The sequence below is a fragment of the Hirundo rustica genome, chromosome 2 (genome assembly GCF_015227805.2).
Source record: "Hirundo rustica isolate bHirRus1 chromosome 2, bHirRus1.pri.v3, whole genome shotgun sequence".
Lineage (NCBI taxonomy): Eukaryota > Metazoa > Chordata > Aves > Passeriformes > Hirundinidae > Hirundo > Hirundo rustica.
The window spans coordinates 105,849,590-105,867,694 of record NC_053451.1 but is presented as its reverse complement, the minus strand read 5'-3'; the positions used below and the strand labels follow the sequence as shown (position 1 = coordinate 105,867,694).

The 18,105-nt window shown below is 44.9% G+C and overlaps 2 protein-coding genes across 5 annotated transcripts in view; one reads left to right on the top strand and one right to left on the bottom strand.

Moving 5' to 3' along the window:
• Positions 1-9,658, top strand: part of PCYT1B (phosphate cytidylyltransferase 1B, choline) — a 45,191-nt gene extending 35,533 nt beyond the window's left edge. For 3 of the 4 annotated variants that reach the window (XM_040056294.2, XM_040056295.1, XM_040056293.1), the window contains exon 8: positions 4,803-9,658. In XM_040056294.2, coding sequence (XP_039912228.1) covers positions 4,803-5,009 — 207 coding nt within the window. In that variant the 3' untranslated portion in view covers positions 5,010-9,658. Of the gene's footprint in view, positions 1-3,929; positions 4,239-4,802 lie in introns of those variants that run through there. The other variant, XM_040056296.1, reaches the window with a different exon arrangement.
• Positions 9,659-16,140: 6,482 nt separating this feature from the next.
• PDK3 (pyruvate dehydrogenase kinase 3) overlaps positions 16,141-18,105 on the bottom strand; it is a 50,313-nt gene continuing 48,348 nt past the window's right edge. The window contains exon 11 of the mRNA XM_040056292.2: positions 16,141-17,863. Coding sequence (XP_039912226.1) covers positions 17,720-17,863 — 144 coding nt within the window. The 3' untranslated portion in view covers positions 16,141-17,719. The remainder of the gene's footprint in view (positions 17,864-18,105) is intronic.

The window sequence follows — 18,105 nt, the reverse complement described above, 5'->3', positions numbered from 1 at the left end:
GAGCTTCTGTGAATTAAGTAGCTCATGTCAGTGCTGGGTCACAACTCAGTGCTACCAAGTCATTCAGTGCCTGCCTCTTACTGGAGTTCACATCTTTGCACTGACTTGCTGTGTCGATTACCACTCCCTTGAGGAAAACCTAAGGCTGTGAAGGCTTCAGAACAGAGGCTGTGTCATCTTACAGCTACTTCTGTCCATGCAAAGGCAGCGATGACTGAACAACACAGGCACCAGCCACATGGACAATGAACTTATTTAACAGTTTGTTCATTGACACTGTCATGTTCCTGGGGGAGGGTAGGAAGGTAACTTCTGATGAAATGCCCAGGTTTACCTGCATTGTCCACATCCACATGAAGCTTCCTCTCTGAGCTGTTGCCCATAGAGCTTGGTGTGTGATCCCCATGTGGGATGGTCCTTTGGCCATATGTGCTGAATAGCTAAAGCTGATGCTAACAGAGCACATGAAATACACAGGAGGTGAGATGAGTTTAGCTGTGCAGAGAGAGGAAAAGAATTCAAGAGCATTGATCCTATTTCCTGGCTCTACCCACTCAACATTGCACGCTAATGGCATTTTTACCAACCTTTGCTGATAAAACATTTTACCAAATTCAATTAAGGAAAAGGTGCTCTGCAAAGGTCTTTTAAAATCTAGAAACTCTTGTTTCCTGAGTAAGTGTTTGACCACAGAGTAGAAAGTCTGGTGCAATCACAGGGACCTTTGCTAAGAACAAGAGGAGTGAAATCTCTTCACAGAGTTGTAGGAAAAGCATCAGTGACAGCAAGCTGAGAGGTGGTGTAGCTTTTTTAAAATCAGTTTGAGCCTTGACAACAGGAAAGACTTTTAAAATAATGATAACTTACTATTAGTGTCAAAACTGTTATTAATGTTAATTTGCCTTATCACTGTTAGTTAGAAGTTGCTTTTAATATTGACATTAAAAGTACAGGAATCATTATGGGCATGCTGGATTCCTAGATCAGTAATTTGCATGCCATTAATATGCTATTATTTTTTCGCAAATAATTATTATAATATACTTTATGCTACCATCAATTTTCTAAAAGTAAGGGCCGTGTAACCCACAAAAAAATGCCTGTTTGTGAAAGAGGTCAAAATGTCAGTTTTCAAATGTCTAGATGCCTGTAATTCATTGGCAATTTTGCCCACCTGTGCAATCCCCTGCGTATATGTTTTCTGCAAGAGAGTCACAGAGAGGTCAGAAACAATGATTAGTGTGGCATGAAACTTTTCTGTGATGTGAGACAGGACCACCACACAGACTGGCATGCAGGGCTTAATGGCAGAGACACCACTCCAGGGCGCAGGTATCCATTCCAGCTCCTCTCAGACATGTACAAGCAGGCACCTACTACTGAGGTCAGTGGAGAGAAAGCACAGCTCACAGGGCAGGGTTTCTGTGCCAGTTTCTCTCAGAAATGTCCCTTCAAGGGGCTGGCTTCCCCCTGCTCAGCACACAGGGGCACTTGGGGAAAGTTGTCTTCCAAAGAGCTGAATCATCTCAGACATCAGCAGGGGCTCAGATAAGATAGGTTGCAACTGGAACCTGGGGATAGTGTTCAGGCCACCTGTCTGCAGCCTGGACCTAAAATGGCCTTGGAACAATCAGCAGCTCAAAAGCAGAAGCCTTCTCTTACACTCAGCTGGCACTTGCTTTGCAAAGCAAAGGGGTATCAACATGCAGGGAGTAAAATTCAGAAACAGGCAAAATATTTTTTCCCAGTAGCAAGTTTGCCAAAAACAAACCCTAAACAGGGTGGGGTTCTTGGATTCTTGATCTTGGTTCTGGATTGCTTGAATCAAGGCTTTGAAATTATTTCCCTACCTCTGGTAAAGGACCACAGTGCATCCAGCCTTGTCTAATCCTCCAACACTCCAAAGAATCCATTAACACTTTGTCTTGGTTTGAAAAGTCAGGTATCTGCTAGGGAGAGGCGAGCCTCTCTAGGAATGGGGAATTCCAATCCCTTTCCTCCGTGTTATTGTAATTTGGAAGATTAAAAAAAACTTTTCAGTCAGAGCTATGGGGAAAGGAATAACAGTCCTTTACTAGTAAATATAACAGGACAGACAAACAACAACAGCAATAATAATAATAATAAAAAACAGAACCAAGAACCCCGAGGGGCTTTATCTCACAAGTCCCGGGCAGTCTGATCTCTTGGGACCCCAAAAGCACCAAACCGAACCGGTGGAAACTCGGGGCTGATGGCTGGAAACGGTGGGTGGCAGGGGGGTGTCCCAGCAGGCAAAGTGAGCAGTGCTGGAGAAGCCACAGCCGCTGGATGCGGGCTGAACGCGATCCAGCAGGGCAGGCAAAGAGCCCTGAACTCCCGGGCACTCCAGCAGATGATAGAATTCCCAGGACCAGACTCCTCCGTTAGCTGTGGACTCCACACAGCTACCCATAGCCCGACCATCCTCCCCGGAAAACTGAGCAAAGAAACCACCACCCTCAGCTCCTGGGAGCCTTTCCCTCCCCCACTAAACTAAGTGATCCACTTCTTTTGTACAGGTCAAGCACCCTTTAAGCATCAGTATTTAGTCTCCTAGCAGCTTATGGGGGGAAAAAATTCCACAGGAAAGCTTAACCCCCAACACACTTCTACTTCTTCACCCAATGGCCCAAGGAGTTCCTTGCCTGCAAAAGGTGTGGTTTACCCACCCTGCTGGGGCACAGCTGGAGAGAAAGAGGTGTTTGTGAGGCAGGTGAATGACTCCTCCTCCTCCTCCTGCAGAGCTGTGGTTTTAGCCAGCAGCCTGGTGCTTCCAGCACTAAGGCCGGAGGCAACGCGGAAGGGCTGGGCACTTGCCCTGCTGAAGGTGTGAGTGCATCAGTTTGTTCAAGCGACAAACTCTTTCACTGAAGGCCTGGGAAGCAGGTATCCTACAGCCTGGCTCAGGGATTTAGCAGGAAGGTGGGATTCCCCTTTCCATCCCTGGCCTCTGTGACTGAGGCACCGTCAAATTCTCGCTGCCACGTGGGATGGTGCAGGCCAAGACAGACTGGGGCACTTGGATGTCCTCCAGCACTGCTACCACAGCACCACAAAGCACCACTGTGCCACTGAGTTGTTTGAATGACAGAAGGAAGTCAAAGTCTTTTGACTGGCCAGGGAAAAGATATTTCATATCAGTCACGGTGGGGTTTTTTGTTGGGGATTATCTTCAGTGAGAGGGTGAAACAAACCACCAGAACCTCACATTTCTGTGATCTAATGAGAAATTTTGCACCTCTACCACTGAATTGCAAACAGGCTGTGGGGCTTTGCCAGCCCTGGTGGCATCCTTGCAGCTCTCAGTTGCAGAAATCCTTCCTCATCCAAATGCGTCCTGGCACCATTTATCAGGAGCAACCACCATCTGCTAAAGTATTGAGATTTTAGGAAGTCTTGACTAATTTGGACCTAGCGTAGTGCAGGGGTAGGTTACACACATGGGGTTTTATGCACGAGACCCTTGGTAAGCATAGCTCCAGGCAGGAACTGTTCTGCCGTTCCGCACTGCGGCGACATCCAGCCTCTGAAACTTAGTCAGTAAATGTGAGGAAGATGTAAATTAGGAGAGGGAGCTCACAGAGGAACAGCTAAATTCAGTATTTGTGCTTGATTTTTAAGCCCTGGGATTTAGCAAACACCCAGAAACCTGAGGGGAAAACCAAGATCTGCCTCTCTGCTGGCAGGGAATACTGAGTTTCAGAGAGGAGAAAGAGCAAGAGGGGCAGCCAGATACTCTGTGTCAGCACAGAGCAGAGTCACTGCAGAGGGAATAGGAACAAGATGAAAACTTAGCTGAGATGAAGTTTGCAGATACCCAGACAGGCAAACCTGTCACTTTGTACAAGTATTTTCCTCTCAGACCTGAGCGGTAACTTAACTTTGACGGGGCTGGATCTTCCTTTCAGCCGAGCATCGCCTGTGACTCAACTACGAGTTCTTCAGCCAAGGTTGAGACTTCCTGCTCCCTGTCCCCAAGAGGAGCAGCAGGGCACTCGGATTTGGCATTTTCCATGTGAAGCCTGCAGCAGCTGCACAGCACACACCACGTCTTCCATAACCCAGCGTGACGCAAGGCCCCATTGCTGCTAATGAGTAGAGGCACTTGCCTTAGTGTAGCAAATTGCTTGACTGCAGAGGTGTCTCTTCCACCCTACCAGCTCTGGCAGGCCTCCACTCAGCTTTACAAAGCAGAAGTGACAATAAAGCTCCAAGCAGAACATAGAGCCTGCAAGTGTTTTCTCTTTTCAGCAGGCACCTGAATTCTGACATTCCCACTCTTCATTTATGGGTTTGGGTTTTGCCTGCTCCAGAGAGCAAGGGAAGTGGCTTGCCAGTATTTGGCAGGCACCGGGCTGTCTCCCTTGAGAAGGGACAGAGGAATAAAGGCTGGGAAAGCCAGGAAGCTCAGGAGGAGAGGGGTGGTCCTTTCCCAACATTTTAGAAGGAAAAGGCTGTGGGAACTAGGAATGTTGGGTGTTCAGGCAGAAAACCGACCTTTGGAGGCCAGAGTGTGACCAACACCGACAAAACCGACAAAGGGAGTCCCCCATGTGTGGCTCAGGCCAGTACACGGTGTTCTCACACTCGGGCTGGCACAGCTGAGGTAAAAACTCGCATGCAAGGACCAGGTTATCACGAGCACAGCAGAGGCAAAGCAGCCATGCTCCAGGGCTCTCTGCTCACTCCCCAGTGAGAGGCACAGTGCAGCCTGCCCACAGCCCACAGCCATCCCCTCTGTGCACTACTCAAAGAACATCTTTTCACTTTGCTTTTTGCAGAAGCAGATGTTCCAGGAACGAAGTGGCCGAATGCTCCAGGCTTTTTCTCCCCGGCAGAGCCCAAACAGCAGTCCTACACGAGGCCGCTCTCCATCCCGTTCTCCATCTCCACCCTGGGTCATCAATAAGACCTCCCCTCCCTCTTCTCCAAAAGCTGCCTCTGCCTCCCTTAGCAGCATGAGCGAGGGAGATGAGGATGAAAAATAAAAATATATATTTTTTTAACCATGAGACAGAAGAACAAGCTATGAACGCAGCCAGTGGATGGGGAGAAGCATGAGGAACACCAGAAGTATCTCTGACAGCAGGGATCGTGCTCTGGGAGATGTCAAAAATGAACTGGAGCACAGCAAGGGAGATCTCAGGAAGAGCTTATCCCATTCCCTCACGGTGCTGGAGGCCCAGCCAGCAGCACTTGCCAGGCACAGCCCCGGGGACTGACAGAAAAACACACGCATGTGCAAGTTCCTGCCCATCTTGCTGCTTTCCAGCTGCTGCTCCAGGTCAGGCCCCTGGGAGCTCTGCACCAAAGGGGCCTGGCAGGAGGAGCCCAGCTGGCTCCTGATCCGGACCCAGCACACAGTAAGTGGTGGCTGCAGCCTGCAGAGAGAGAACCCTGCTGATCTTGAGCTCTTCTGGCACATGAAAGAATGGCATTGCTGCAGCAACAATGGTGAGAAGCAGGGAATAAAGCTAGGTTTTCCTTTTGAATAACATCCGTCCCAGGGCCCAGATAATGCACTGAAATGAAGAGCTCTCCAGGCAACTTGGTGGAAATCCACTGAACATATTCAGTGCTGCTTGTTGACCAAGCCTCTGTGTAGGGTGTATGTAAAGAGTTGGGCTTTTTGCTTTATCAAATCACTCCCCATGTTCCTAGTGCCTGAACAGCTGCCTAAGCACTTCTGGTTTGCTCCCTGGCTTTGCACCTCGAAGACAAGAAAGTAAATGAAAAGACAGCCCGAGCTAGAATGTGGTGGTGTAGGAAATGAGACAATTTGAAGATGCTGATGGGTTTTACTGGTGAATTATAAAAACATCCCAAGGCCTTGGGATGTGGCCTCCTAGGATAACTTGCTGCTCCCAGCTGTGTATTGGCAAATGACAAGCAAACAGTGCCATTGTCACATGGTTCTCAGCCAGTTAAACAAACTTCTCGTCAAACTCTAAACAAGATGTGTTCACAGACATACTGCACCTGCAGAGGAACCCAAGGCATTTCCTCTACACTAATATGGAAGAAAAAAAAAAAAAAAAAAGGAAACTTTTTGAACAGGATTAGGCACAGCTATTTTCTCTCTACATCCATGACACCTGTACAGCCCCAAGCAGAAACAGAGGGTAGCACAGGTGAAGCTCTCCCCTCAATGCTGATCTTCCTAGTTGGCAAAGCCAGTCCTGCATGACATCTGGTTCCATGTTCAGTCCCTGCTGAGGTGGCTGCAGGAGCTGGCAGGATTCCTGAGCCCTGGGGCTGCTCTGCCCCACAGCTGCAGGAAACCCCCACTGCTGTGGGGGGCTGTGCCACTGACACCCTTTGGCTCCCAAGCTTGCCTGGCACAGCTGCCTCAGCACACACATTTGAGGTTCTCCAGCCCCGCAGGTAAAGGCTGCTGCTGGCCCTGTCTCACAGGCAGCCTGCTGGGCACAGCCTCAGGCAGCCTGAGACGGGGGCTGCAGCTGCAGCATCACTGCTGTGCCTCTGCTGCCTGGAATTGTAAACCCACCAGGACACACTGGCTGCTGTGGGCAGCACCAGTCAGCACCTGCTGGTTCCCTGCGCAGACAGTGCTGGGAGAGGGACGGCTCCACGTCACTCTTGGATAAAAACTGAGGGACCAAGATGCCTGAGTGTGTGGGGCAGTTGTGCTTGCTGGCATCAGCACCCCCCAGCTGCTGTCCTAACTGCGCTGGGTGACCTGGTTGGTAGGTAGACTCCTTTCCAGATACCTTACAGACCTTGGTACCAGGCACCAAGTTAGCCCCATACTCTGCTCACTCCCTAGTGCTTTCATCCCTCCTCCACTATGAGGTAACCGATTCTTCTTTGGGAACGTTTTGCTAGACACTTCTCACACTCCCACAAGACCAAGTTTGCAGCATCTCGTGGACTTTGTTCTCTGGAGTTAAGCTAGTTCCTTCACAGAGCTGCAAAAACAGGTGAGCAGGAAATAGGGTGGAATGTGCAAAGCCACAGCGACTCAGCTGCCGCCAGCTGTGCGTCCGACGGGACGATGCAATTATGACCTTTCTCAGCCTTAGGCAACCTGTTACTGTAATTTCATACCTGGGATGCACTTGTCAGTTTTTCTGATCCTTTGCAAGTCTTAAGTCTTCCCATCAGAAACCAATCCTCCACCACAGGAACTGCCTGCTTCTACTGGTGCTGTTGATAGACGAGTCACGTCCAAATGCAATGGAGGTGGGCAAGGATTTGTTCTTCTTGGCTTTTACCGTTGTTTTTGTTCATTTTACTTTCCTAGCACTTAACTGTTCAGCAGCCCTTGCACAGTGGTTTGAGTGGAGACAGCACCACAACTTGTAGAGGGAAACTAGAAAAAATCTCGCCAGTGACCTGTTCTTAACAGAAGCTGTTTCTCAGGGTCATAGGTGGCTACCCAGCAACAAAGCCATATTCTGTACCAGGTGTCTTGTTTGCATTTAGGATATCACTAAGCTGAAGCTTTTGCCCTGCTGGTACATTCATGTGCTGTCTCCAGCAAGCCAGAACCCCATGGTGTCTGGACACGTGGAAGGCAGTTTTGCACTTCTGAGGCATGGTTGGGTTTTCCTTTTCACAAGTGTTGCTTTAATTTAGTCCTATTTATCAGCCAAGCTCCACATGAACAATAAAGTGTATGACAGACACAGCTGCTTCTCCCCTTCATTTTACAGCATCTTCGGACACGTGAACACAACCTGCAGAGGAAACCCCACTGATGGCACAGTGCTGTCATCCCCATCCTTGGTAGCCCAGGGCTTTACGCCCCCACAAACCATGAGAGCTGCTCTGCCAGCATGCCCAAAATGCTGCTGCTTGAGTTCTGCTGCTCTCTGCACAAACAGAATCACCTCTCCTTGCCTTTACCTTGCAGCCAGAAAAATGTGGGTGAAGGTGGGGAAGTGCAGTCCCAGCTGGAAGGGTGCAGCATTAGACTTCAGCAGTCTGATACTTTCTTTACTTATTCTGGAACCAGGAACCACTATTTTAATTCCTTTTTCAAAGTGGAAGAAACAAACGGTGCTTTTGCAGCCGTTCTGGTTCCACTGCTGAAAACCATCCCCAGCAGCAACTGAGTTGCTCTCGTGGGTGCCAAGATGATGTATGGTTGTGCCACATGGAAAACTGCAGCAGCAAACATGAGCCCCAGGGACAAATCCTGACACTGGCTTTTGGACTCGACTGTTCTTGAACCAAGTCAGTCTGGTGTACAAATATTCCTGCTTTGCTCTTTCCCATTTGTCCTTTCTTTAAGAAGTCAGTACTTGTAAGCAGCTCTGAAGATTATTTATTCAGTAGTCCTGCCTCAGGCAGGGAGAAGCTGAGACAGTGAATGGAGGCTCAGGACTTCCTAGCCAAGATATTTTTAATTACAGAACAAGCAAATTTCAAAGTCATTGAGAATAGGAGAGAAACTATTTAATGGCAAAGAGTCCAAACCAAAACACTCCCAGATAATACAAGGTTACTTGATATCACCTGAGATGGATTTGGGTCTGTTTTCAGCAGTGCTTTGGTACCACTTGGGAGATGCATAAGGAACATCCCTGGGAACAGCGTACAGCCCAGCCCAGAACAAACCCTTATTTTGGTTCATGGCAAAGCCCTCAGGAACAAGGCAGCCCCTGAACCAACATCGGGCCTGTCAGCTCAGCAGGAAGATGCTACAGTAAATTTGCTTGTAAAAGGGTACCAAACCATCATGGAAAGTCTCCTGCGTGGTAGCGCGTAACTCCCCGACCTTCGCACAAAACAGCCAAAAATGAGGCAGAAAACGGAGCCAGGGCTTTGCCTCTTGCATGGAGATCCTTTCAAGTACCAAACCATCTTGAGAAATCCTCTTCTGATTGGATTTTGACAGGAGATTGCTTTCCTCTCAAAACACAATGTGTATCCTGCAAGCACACACACACAGGTATTTTCTGCCCTTTTCTTTCCAAAGGGAAGGCCCTCTCCTGGTGTAAGGAAGGGCAGCATTAACATTTCTAATCCCAATGGAAATCAAGGCCACTGCTTCATAGCTCTGCCTGAGGGAAAAGGACACAGATATAGACTGAAATAAAAATAACTGAAAGCCTTTGAAACTGAAAGGACGTGCAATTTCACTGTGCTAATTGGGAAATGCGGGACTGAGACTCCAGCAAGAACTGAGGTTCTTCCCAGGACAAGCGTGTTTGCCAGATCTCCCTGTGGAATGCAGCAGGCTCCCATGTTACAACCAGTTCCTCAGATATGAGACCTGAGCTTCCCTGCCCCAGCAGTTACTCATGGCCAGTTCAAACAGTTCCTTCCCACCTGGTATCTCCATCCCCTTTCAGATACTCTGTCCTACAGCATCAATCCCTGCTTCAACAAGGAACAGGGAAAACTGCAAGTTCGGAGCCAGCTGAGGCAGTTCTGCCTTTCCCACAAACGCAGTTTAATTTTTTTAATGTTTAATGGGGTTAATCAAGACAAAAATGTTCCATTGTCTCAAAGCAACTATTCCTGTGCCTAACCACGTGACAGCAGGAACACTCAAAGGGAAAATCCTCCTTGGCAGCACCAACCAGGCTGCATGTGCTCATCAAGTCTCACACGTATTTCAACTTCTAGAGACAGCTTTGATAGAATAAATTATGTCTTCTTCAGCACATTTTGTGGGGTCTTTTTGGTTTTCTTTTTTAACTGTATTCCTGTGATTATCATATTTCTCTACAAACACTGGTTTTACATAAAATAAAGTGACTGAACTGCAAAGGCATCATCTGCTCAGTAAGAGCAGATTAATTATAACCTGCTCTTTACAAGTCACCAGCTCTGATTATCAACAGAGAATGTTATTTTAATGTTTTACACACCATACTGGGCTCCAGCTTTTCATTTCAAAACTAACACATTAACCAGTAGGGATCCAGTTACTTTGCTACTCGGCCATACTTAAGAGAGTTTATATCATCACTTTAAAAGTTAATGAGCTTAATTTTTACCAGTGTCCTGAGCTTGCACTTCTATGATATGTCATTAAAAGCCAGATGCCAAAACAAAATGGGAAACTATCCCTTGGGGGAAATTTTCATTCGTTCCACTCATCCCCCGCCCCCCCCCCGGTTATCTAAAAGGCCTCTCACAAATGAGTGCATTTATTCCAGAAAAGAACCAGCCTTTTAAATATTCATATTGTTCACATGCAAACAAAACTGCATAAAGACATATCCTGTGTAAGAACTAACAAAATGCCCCCAGAATAGCTGGATCCAAATTAAATATAATTGAAACAGCACCACAAATCATGAGTGGCCTGTTTTAATTTCCTTTTTCCTCCTCAAGAGAACCTTTTCTTCAAATGACCCCATAGCACGAACTTGTATCACAGCCACAGAGAGAACATGAACTGTCAGAAAACACACAAGCTCACAGTCTGTATCTTTTAAAGAAATGGAAGAAAAAAATAATGCTATGAGGTCAAACACCTCTATTCTTTAAATTTCCACTTTGGGAAGTCAAATCAATTTGTCATTAAGAATGTAGAGCTAAACCACATAGGAGCTAATTAAAACCCAGTCATTAGGCAGTGAGTGGTAGTACCATGCCATCAGCAGAACTGACTCCAGCCATTCGGACCTGAATGAAATTGCACCCACAGAGAACTACCCAAGATACCTTCTTGCATGTTTTACTCAACTGTTTCCCAAGAACCCCAAAGCTGAGATTCATTATGTATTTGAGCATTAACAGCAGGACAAAATGCATTTCAAAAGACCAGAACAAAGTCTAACTACAGTCTCTTCAGCCATCACAAATGGCTGTTTGTGAAATAGTTTGTCAGTGGTGGCCTTGTCCATTATAACATGCAGGACCCAGCAGTTTTAGCGGACAGTTTCCAGGTGCTGCCTCACACTGACCACAGACAGCAAGATCTGCAAACCGAGAAGGAAGGATTGCTTCTCTGGGGTGGAAACTTGACCTTTAGTGCAACCACAGACAGAAACTACCACACAGCCGTGACTCTCACCTGGCACACACACACAGCCAGCTTCCTTTACCTCAGTGCCAACCTGACCATGCCTCGAGTGTTGGATCTCCACCACCCCAAGGTGCCCATATCAAGCATTCCATGTCTACAAAGAGATTTATTAACCAAAGGGTAAAGAGCCTGGATCAGGCAAGGGAGGTGCTCGGGCAGCCATGCACATCCACAAGCCCAAGTCTGCCAGAACTGCCAGCTTCCACAAGCATGTTAACGAAACTCCTCTGAAAGCTTCCAAACACTGAAACACTCAAGATGCGACCTTGAAAAATGGGTGGAACTGAAGCTTTCTTCTGAAAATGATCTTTTAAATCAATGTACTGCAGGTGCCCGCACATTTATTAATTTCAGGACAAGAATCCACAGTGGAAGATCAAAACAGAAAGTCTTTTACAATGGTCAAATGCTGGCTCCAGCTGCACACTGGCGGAAGCACAGTGATGGGCCTGCTGCCTTTGGACTAGGAGACACATGAGGGGAGTAGCCTGGGCCAAAGACATACAAAAATTAAGCAAGTCGCTAGGATGGAAAAGGGCTTTGGGATTGCTGTGACACGGTGTTTAAATGGCTGCTGCTCTTAGACAACACACAGCAGGCATTATTTACTACACGCCACGTAACTCCCAGAGGATGGTACAAAAGCTTAAAGTAAAAACAGCCTCTGAGTTAGATCAGGAATATAAACTGATCTGACATTAAAAAAAAGTTTATTTTTTCCTACCAAGCATGCCTGACATGTTTTATATGTCTCACTTCATTTAAAAACTGTCTACTCCAAGACTTCTTTGAAAACAACAAATTTTTGTACTAAGTCTACAGCCATGCCAAAAAAGGCATGAATTGTATAACAAGGAACTGATCCCTTATTACAAATTGTTCTCCCACATATGCCTGTGTCCAGAGACAAATAATAAATCTTCATTATACTGCTGCTGCAACTGTTTGCTTTATCTTCTACAGGCAGCAACTCTCAAATATGTGGTACATGCTGACACATTTTGCAATTTTGAGCTACTTACTTAATTAGCTACTCAGCTCCTGTGAATACCCCATCATGACAAATGGTAAGCAGTGAGAAAATACAACACACAGATTTCTTCTCAGCTGAAGTTTTAAAATAAATTCTTCATCTGAAAGAAAATTATCTCAGTTCTAGCCATCTGGAGCCTCATTTATTACTTAATAAGAAAGCTAACGAGCCAAACAAGATGGGTCCCAAAGCATTTTCCTGCTCTGGAATTGCTTGGTAAGAAATTTTGGGTTTTTTCATTTTCTTGAATAACTTATAAAACTTCATGAAACACTAAAGAAATTTCAAGGTAGAAGCCTTGGGTGTTATATATCTGTTCCTAACAGCTATTTTGGCTGTCAAGAATAATCTGAGAATTAGCTTTGGGGAGGTTTATATAGCAGAAAAAAGTCCCAAACCCAAAAGCTGCTCATATGCTAAAATTCCTCTTGAGCTCCTGAGTGCAGCTCTCTGTAGGCATTTGAGAAATTGACCTTGGACTGCCAAATCACAAACTGAGCTCCATATAGTGTAAAACCAAACCAGTCCCTTAAAAAGTCAACATGTCATTTTTATGTCATTTTATTTGTCAACCACGGAAAGAAAAACAGTAAGAGTATACACAAGTCAAATACACAGGCAATGGACTAGAAACAAGACAAGTTACAGAAGATTCAAAAATAAATTTTAAATATTGCCAAGTAATCTCATGAAAAATTACCTTCTCACTCCTCCATTACCAGTTTAATAGACTCAATCAATGCCCCCTCAGAGGAAAGGCACCACGAGACCATTTTCCCTCCTGGATACCACGTGCAACACAGAGCAGCTCACCAGGAAGAGCTGTCCCGTGCCTGACTTTGGGAACAAAGGGACTTCACTTCCACCCACTTGATAAATTCATCACACCCCAAGTGCAGGGTTAGCACCTTCCACGTGAGGTGAGCCAGCCTGCAGCTCCCTGAGGACAATCCCTGCTGCAGAGCCGAGAGCATCGAGGGCACTGCCTGGAAACTGCCTCTGCCTGATGTGATCTGCAGAGAGCATGGATTTCAAAGGACTGTGTCCAACACCTCTTGGCAGTACTCAATTCAAAGGAAAAATTTAATAAAGCAATTAACACCAGAAGGACAGTGTCAGAATTACCATACACTCATCAATCCTTCCGGTACTATATGAAAATATCTCCAGATTTAAGAAGCAAACAAGTTCTCTGTGCTGATTTCTGAGGACTTCTAAGGCAACATAATACTGCAATTTAAGCACATGAACTTCAAATTTTCTTATTTATTTTTAATTAGAAAGCCACTTTAGTTACACAAATCTTCATGGTTTCAAATTAGTATCAGCAGCCTGAGTCCTGATCCTGAGAACAGATTTATTTAAGTGGCATTCTTCTCATACACTGTTGACTTGTGCAAGTATATGCAAAACTCAGCCCTGAAATCACTACACAATTTATAGCTACGTTCCTCGTTTGTGAACAAACTCAACCTCTGAAGTCAGTAATACATTGTTCTGTCACGTGCTATCATATTCTCTTAACTTCAGCAAAAACATATTTACATATGTTCATCCATAGACAGGTGTGTATGCCAGGAAGAAGCAAGGAACAGCTGCCAAAAACCACAGCAACCTGGAAACAAGCAAGGAAAGGGAACACTGTACAATGGGGCATGGTTATCCTCAAGATAAATACTAACACTAAACATTTAGGCTGTTTTCTACAGAGTTATTTTCATTAATCTTGACCACTTTTGCAGCACCTCATACATAAGGATCTAGAGGTACCTATTAATAATGTGAGGAGGGAGGAAACCTCTTCCATGTCAATGAGATCAAGATACCACCCTAAATACTATGTCTGGGTGGAGGTGAACAGGAGATTGCACTAAGGATCACTCTTGCTCACTTCTTGAAGAAAGTGAACAGCTGTTTCAAAGCAAATGCTACTGAAGACAAAAGAATGCTACCCAGTTGCAGCAGTAAATGTAGCCTTTGACAGCCAAAAAGTAGCCTGAGTTTTCCAAGGACACTAAAATTAATATCCATATTATTTAAGCATGTGCCAATGGACCTGCTTTCAACACTGCCCAAGAGGTAGCACAGACTGCAGCACGACAAAGATTTTCTCTGCACTCTCCTAAGTCATCACAGTCAATTACAAAGGCAAAGACTGCACCTGAGTTGCATTTTGGTTATCTTCTGAATATTTTCTCATCAAGTGTGGATTCTGAAAGACCCCCTATTGCCTCGAAACAAAGCCTAGAAAAGCAGGGAACACAAATATGTACATGACTTGGAGAGACTTCTATATCTATTAATAATAAACTAGGCAGGAGATTAATAACATTACATTCAAGACACCTCAGGAAAATGCACAATGGACAAAAAGTAAACTGTTATACTATGACATACAGGAGTTGTTTGTAAATTCTCAGGAAGAATCAAGGAGCAAACATCTCTTGTTCAGTTTGTTAATCACTAAACACAACAGGTAAGGAACATTTTCACTGAAAACATTTTTTTTGTATTTGTGTGTCCTGTAAGTCAAGACAAGCAGGTTGCAATGACATCAGCAGGCCATAACTCTGAAATTCATAAAAAAGAAATATACTTTTGTATCATGAGAAAGTTTGGAATTAACAGCTCCAAGATATTAAAACATGGTTATAAGAGATTCTAATCAAAGGTCGAAGTAGCTGAAAAAAAAAAAATCTGTATTTGTAGTTAAACCAGCCATGCTCATTTTTTTAGGCACAGCCATTGAAAAAGCCTTTCCTAATTGGAAGACTGCTGCTTCCTCAAACATTTTTCAGACTAATATGTAGAAACATGGAAGAAGAACAATGAGTGGAGAACAACTGATGGCACACCCGGGGTTGCCACTAAAGCACAGGCTGCCTGGACAAGGTTAGAGAGAAGAAAAGTTGCTTCTCTCTGGTATTCATTTTAACACCCCCATAAAGACCTTGGGCAACAGAAAGAAAATTAATTCCTTGTGCTCCACCCTGGTGCTTTGAGGTGTTCGTACAAGCTCAGGGTTCTTGGAAATGGGTATCATTTCAGGGGAGTTCAGTTCTCAAGTACTGGAGCACTCCGGTCCTGAAAGTCAGACAGTTGTTTTTGTGGATCAAGAAGTGACATCACCAATACACCATAACATCCTCCACGGTATCTTCAGCTTTTGTTCACAGTTTGTATGGTTTACATCTCATGGCTCCCAGGGCCTACATTCACCTCATGAAAACAAGTCCAATATGTCAGCATCCTTCCTTTGCTTTCTGTTCCCTGTCCTCATCATGTACAAGGAGACAGCCAAAAACAAGTACCAGGTCAGGATTTACTTCTTCAAAATACAATTTCTAACAAAAGCTGAAACTCAGAGTTTCTTATGCAGACTACCTTGTTCCTTGGAATATTCTGGGTAATGTTCTATAAAAAACTGACCACATGCAACTGAGGAAATATTAGTTTCATCACAAATTTCTATCTTTAAGCAAACTCTCCTCTGCAATTACTATAAAACATATGCAACTTTAAATTATTTTAAAAACAGTAAGAAGTTACAGGTGGGTGCAGAAGATAAACGACTCAATTTTAGTAGCTGTGACTTGCAACCAGTGTTTCAGTCAAACCGTTCCCCTGGTTTCACCCCAGCAGCACAGCTGTGTTGCTTGAGCAGCAGCCTGCCTTTGCAGCAGCGCCTGCAGCGCTGGGAAGCTGCTGCTCTGGATGCCACACACGTCACACCCTCACCGTGCCCTGCCGAGATCCTCTGGCCAGGGCCAGACGAGTGCTGTTTGGGAACGGGAGGGCCCCATCAGCCCCCTGCTCTTCCTGCCTGCTGGCAGAGGGGGCTCTGAGGGCAGCACTGCCCAGCGGGGACAGCCTTCAGCAGCTGCCCTGCCGCCGCCTGATCCGCAGGGAAGGGCAGCAGCCCGTGGAGACGAGGACCCGGTGCTCCCACGGGCCTGATCCCAGTCCCTGTGTGTGGGAACAGCCATGGGACCTCGAGCTCTGGGAGCTCATCCACGGCTCACACCAGTTCAGGAACTCGCTGCAACAGGCAAGGCAAGAACTTCCGACTCCTCAGAAATGGGGCTCTATGGAGTTTATTGCTCAAAGCACTTTATAATCCTTCAATGACATGTGCTATGAAGTGCAAAGTACTATTGTTAAGTCAAACTAAGATTCTTTTTCTTTTTTAAAATACCTAGGAATTTTTCAGCATTTCCCTAATAAATCAGTTCCTTATAAAAATAAATACTGGGAGGACAAAAGGGACAATTTTAGTAAACAAGTTTCATTTTTCCGTGCTAAAATCTCTATTATCGTTCCAAAAAATATCAAAACACCTAAGAGAAATTGAGGGTGCATCAGAGCTGCTTACAACTCATCTATTTTATTGCCACAGCTAATGTATCACCAGAACTTCTAAATTGCACAGGTTTTTCTGAAAGGCCAAAGTATCAGAAACAGCATTTGGCAAAGACTTTGTAAGACCGGTTTTCTAACAGGCAGTAATGACCCTTAACACAAATTTAAGGGGAAAATACTTGGGATTTTTTTCATCTTTGATATTTTTTAACTTAAACCAGGTACCAGCCACATTTTGTCCCTCCCATTTCTACTGTATTTCCAGTTTCATGTACTTAAACCAACAACGTTCCAAAAGCTGGTGTACAACACCTTTATATACACTACAAATTCAGATTACCAGACTGTAGTCAGACACTGAATGTATAAATAACTTTGCAAACTATTTACAGGTTTTAAACTAATCAGATTTCAAGCAACCAACACTCTTAAGGCAAATTCATTTGTATGACTGGCTGTCTGGCCTCTCAGCATTTCTCTCCCCACTCCAATTCCCCTAAAACAATAGGCAAATAGGAAATTGAATTACCCCTGCCCTGTATTGACAGAATTTCTCGTCCGGAGAGATGATCTAACTTCTTAGGAGCTTTCCTCAAAACAAGGAAGAATGCATAGAAATGCATTTCTGTGTCAAGAAAATCATTAAGGTGCATACCAAGAAGTGGAAACCCTACCGTCTTACAACAACACAACTTTTGTATGCACATGACAAATGGGTTTGGGAATTTGGAGAAAGCATCAGTTTAAAGCTGCACAACCCTTTTTAGAACTATGCATTTATAAACTCACTAGAGATAAGATCTGAAGAGCTCCAAGGGATTTTCTCTTAGGGGTGACACTGTGCAATACAAAATGCCGCATACAGTGGATTTTCAAAGCACACATTTAACTACGTTAGAATTTTTCTCTTACACCGTATTGCTGTGCAAGATACTATTCACCACTTTAAGGGATTCTGCACATCTTCCCAATCCTTACACTGGAATAAGAATTGGCCTCTTCAAACTTTTTGTTAAAACATCGTGTTCCTAAGTGCAATCACAGTGAGATCCCTTTTGTCAATGCATGACTGAAGCAACCAAGCATATTCTGGTGAAGTACATAGGATTCACATACCAAACGTGCTCAGTGCCTTCCTTTAAGTCCCAATCATCACTTTGTTCTTAGTGTTTTTCAATGCCCTGATTAGGTCTTTGTTTGGAAGTAATTAGCTACTGTGGTTTGAAGGATTTTGGAACAAAGCAGAGACTTTATACTGAATGCAGAGGTCATCTCCAACAGAGACAAAAGGTGGCAAATTATCGATTAGCTTTATATTTAGAAGCATCCCTTGGTTCACTGCTAGGATTGCTCCAGTCATCTGCTTCAGGTGTGGTCTTGTAGTGCCGCCATGCTGACTTATTAAAAACGGGAAGTCTTTCAAATGATTCACTTGAAAGGGCCTAAGGAAAAACAAAAGCAATGGGTTAGGTATCACTGGAAATACAAAAGCAAGGTGATACTCTGGGGAGTTCTGCAGTTACAACTTCTGCACCCAACAAGTGTCACAGTTATCCCAGTGCTACACGCCACAGCACTGCTCTGAAAATACTTGAGCTGTGACTAGTAGCTCTAGTTATACTCAAAGTCCCAGTCAAAATTAAAAGAAAATAATACCATTGGAAAATATTTCCCTTCCTTCCAG